Here is a 2811-nt window from a genome sequence, read left to right on the forward strand (position 1 = left end):
GAACAAGTCAGAAATCTTTTCCCGGAAAAAAATTTTCTGTAATTGAAATAATCAGCCATCAAAGAGTATAGCCAAGAGAAAACTAATGAAATCAACAAAACGGGGAGCAGCAGCAGATAGCAATAGAGGAAGCAGTAGCAGTGGCCATTTACACACTCTCCATCAACGTCTGAAACATGCTTTAAGCCTTGGCATCACCAGGTAAACTTTCCCTTTCTTTCTTTATTTCTTTTATTTGAAGTATTGTTAAATTATATCTGATTTTTTTTTTATCAATTACTAAAATTGGGTTCTGGGTGATGGGCAGATGGTGTGATGATAAAGAAAAGAAATGGCAGTGTACGGATATAGAGATTCAGAGGCATGTAATTCGTTCCCTTGCTGCTTTTCTTGATTGTATTTCTGGAGACGCCTCCCACCATCGGCTTCTCAAGGTTTTTCTTTTTCTCTTCTTGGGCTTATGTTTTAATTCAATTTGATATTATTTATTTCGTTTGATCATTGGGTTGTATAGGGTATTGAGAATGACCACTATGCTGCTAGTAATTAGTGTCTGTTATTTCTGATATATATATTCCGGAGGCAAAATGTAAAAACACCACGTTATGATATAAAAGCAATTTTTTTTTTCAAAGAATTAGAAATCAAAGAGTTTAGCCGTTTACTTTTTTGTATTCAAATATGATTTTCCCTTTATACTATTTGCTTTTTTGGCTTAAAGCAGTTTTGAGGACGTAAAAAGTAGCGAAAAGCAGCAAGTAAATGCCTTACTTAGTTATGATGCAAAAACATACTTGTAGAGATTGCTCTTTCCCATGGTGGATATCAGTTTCAACATTCATGTAGATGGAGATATTGCTTATCTCATATTCCCCTTTTTTGCTTTAGTTCTTTTCCATGTCTTTCTCGGTATTTTGATGCGTAGTTGATGAATGTTAGTTCAGGTGTTATTAGTGTTCATTCATGCTACTGTGTTTGGTTCTGGGAAATGTGTACTTATACTGTTAGAAGTCAGTGAATATGAGTCTGCTTTGATTGGTTAGTAAGTATCACATGCTACTTTGTCCTCCTTTTAGCAATTTTCATTGCTTTGGATTCCACTTCCAGGATTCACTCGCTGATATAGTTGGGGCATTGGTGTGGATTCTGCAATGTAAAAGTGGAGCTATAGTAGGCATGGCAGCAAATATGGTAGTCAAGTTGATTGGCACTAACTGTTCAATCATGCAATTGTACATGGCAGATCTCATCAATCCTTTGTCATCCTTGTTGTGTTCCAAAAATTTAGAAGTTTCTACCTCCTGTGCCACTGCTTTGAACATGATCCTCTCCAATCTAAGTGTTAAGAGTGAGAAAGAAGTTTGGGAGATAGTCAAAGAAGCAAAGACTGTTATTCAAATTATTAGGATTATGCGGGAATTTCCTGGTGGCACCTTATCTATTGAGTATTTTCAAGCGATGGCTTCCCTTTTGAGTATGATATTGTGGCAGTGGCCTCCATCTCGTTTTTCTGTTTGGAATGATACTATAATGATGAAAGTTTTAGAAGATAGTTGCACAAAATCTAATGTCTCTACAAAAGCTGCAGTGTTGAAATTGTATTCTGCATTAGGTATTGATCATCTGTATAAGAGCTTTTTTATCTTTCTTTTTGTTCAATGCACTAGTTTTATCCCTTAATTTCTGGATGAATGATTTCATATCTCTTTTTGCCAGCTCTATGCAATATAGTGGCCAAGAAGCTTCTAGAAAATGGAGAAACCATTCTACCAATGATGTTTAATTCGATGGGTGGCTCAGAGGCTCTGTCAATTAGAATAGAGGGATTTAGACTCGCCCAGCATTTAGTGGTAAGGATTATAATTTTGTTTCATTTGCAAATACCCTTAACAGAAGTTTATATTTGTTGTTTGTGTGATTTTATCCGCTTGATACTTAGGCAGATGAACATCGATGCAAAATAATGACAAGCTTACGTTCTGGGCCTCTAGTTAAAGCCATTATTGGAGGAATGAGAGGATGGAGCTTGGGCTCTGGAAAGATTGCAAATGATCAGATGTCTTTGCTAGAAGAGGCCTGTCGATTGGCTCTAATTACTCGGTGGCCAGGAGAACATCACATTTGCTTTTGGGAGGAAGGGATTGACAAAGTCCTTCTTGATCTGCTTCTTGAAAATTTTGACAAACAAGTGTCAGAACATCCTTTGTCAACTGAGGAACAAATGTTAATTGCTCAGGAAGGTCTTGATGCAAATTTTCTTCTAGCACTAAGGCCATATATTTGGGAGATTCTTGGATGGCTTGCACTGCACTGTGCGAAAGATTTTAGACCAAGTGTACATCAAAATGAGCTCTATGTTGACATCCTTATCACATGTGCATGGTAATATTCCCATTCATCAGGAAACCTTGTTTTGCTTATCCAGTTATCCACATTTCTTATTTTTATCCTATATGTGTATTTTTGTCTATCATTTTTTGTCTTTTTAGCTACTGAGAGATATTTTCCTTGCAAATGCTGATATCCTTTGATAGCGTGTCTTTTGTAGAAGCAATTCACAGAGGATGCCAAATATGTGAAAATGATGATACCTATAGAATTGAATCATCCTCAAGAGCAGTTTTAATGATGATGCATTCTGCCAGCACGTATATTGCATCAAAAGTGAGGCTCATCCTTTCTGGAGTTCTAGAGCCAAAGGGCAATGAGTATCTGAAACGCTTGCTGCGTTTGCTAAAGTATGCATCATCAACAAACAATTATGGATTGCCAAACATTCCTAAAACTGTCACTGAATTAGTTGGCTTGATT

The 2811-nt window shown here is 36.6% G+C and overlaps 1 protein-coding gene across 1 annotated transcript in view; it reads left to right on the forward strand.

Moving 5' to 3' along the window:
- LOC110419622 (BTB/POZ domain-containing protein) overlaps positions 1 to 2811 on the forward strand; it is a 4128-nt gene continuing 1317 nt past the window's right edge. The window contains exons 1-6 of the mRNA XM_021432716.1: positions 1 to 201; positions 308 to 434; positions 1108 to 1612; positions 1717 to 1850; positions 1940 to 2382; positions 2535 to 2808. Of these exons, the coding sequence (XP_021288391.1) occupies positions 86 to 201; positions 308 to 434; positions 1108 to 1612; positions 1717 to 1850; positions 1940 to 2382; positions 2535 to 2808 (1599 nt within the window). The 5' untranslated portion in view covers positions 1 to 85. The remainder of the gene's footprint in view (positions 202 to 307; positions 435 to 1107; positions 1613 to 1716; positions 1851 to 1939; positions 2383 to 2534; positions 2809 to 2811) is intronic.

Source organism: Theobroma umbraticum, unplaced genomic scaffold (genome assembly GCF_002168275.2).
Source record: "Theobroma umbraticum cultivar Fairchild unplaced genomic scaffold, ASM216827v3 scaffold_67.0, whole genome shotgun sequence".
Lineage (NCBI taxonomy): Eukaryota > Viridiplantae > Streptophyta > Magnoliopsida > Malvales > Malvaceae > Theobroma > Theobroma umbraticum.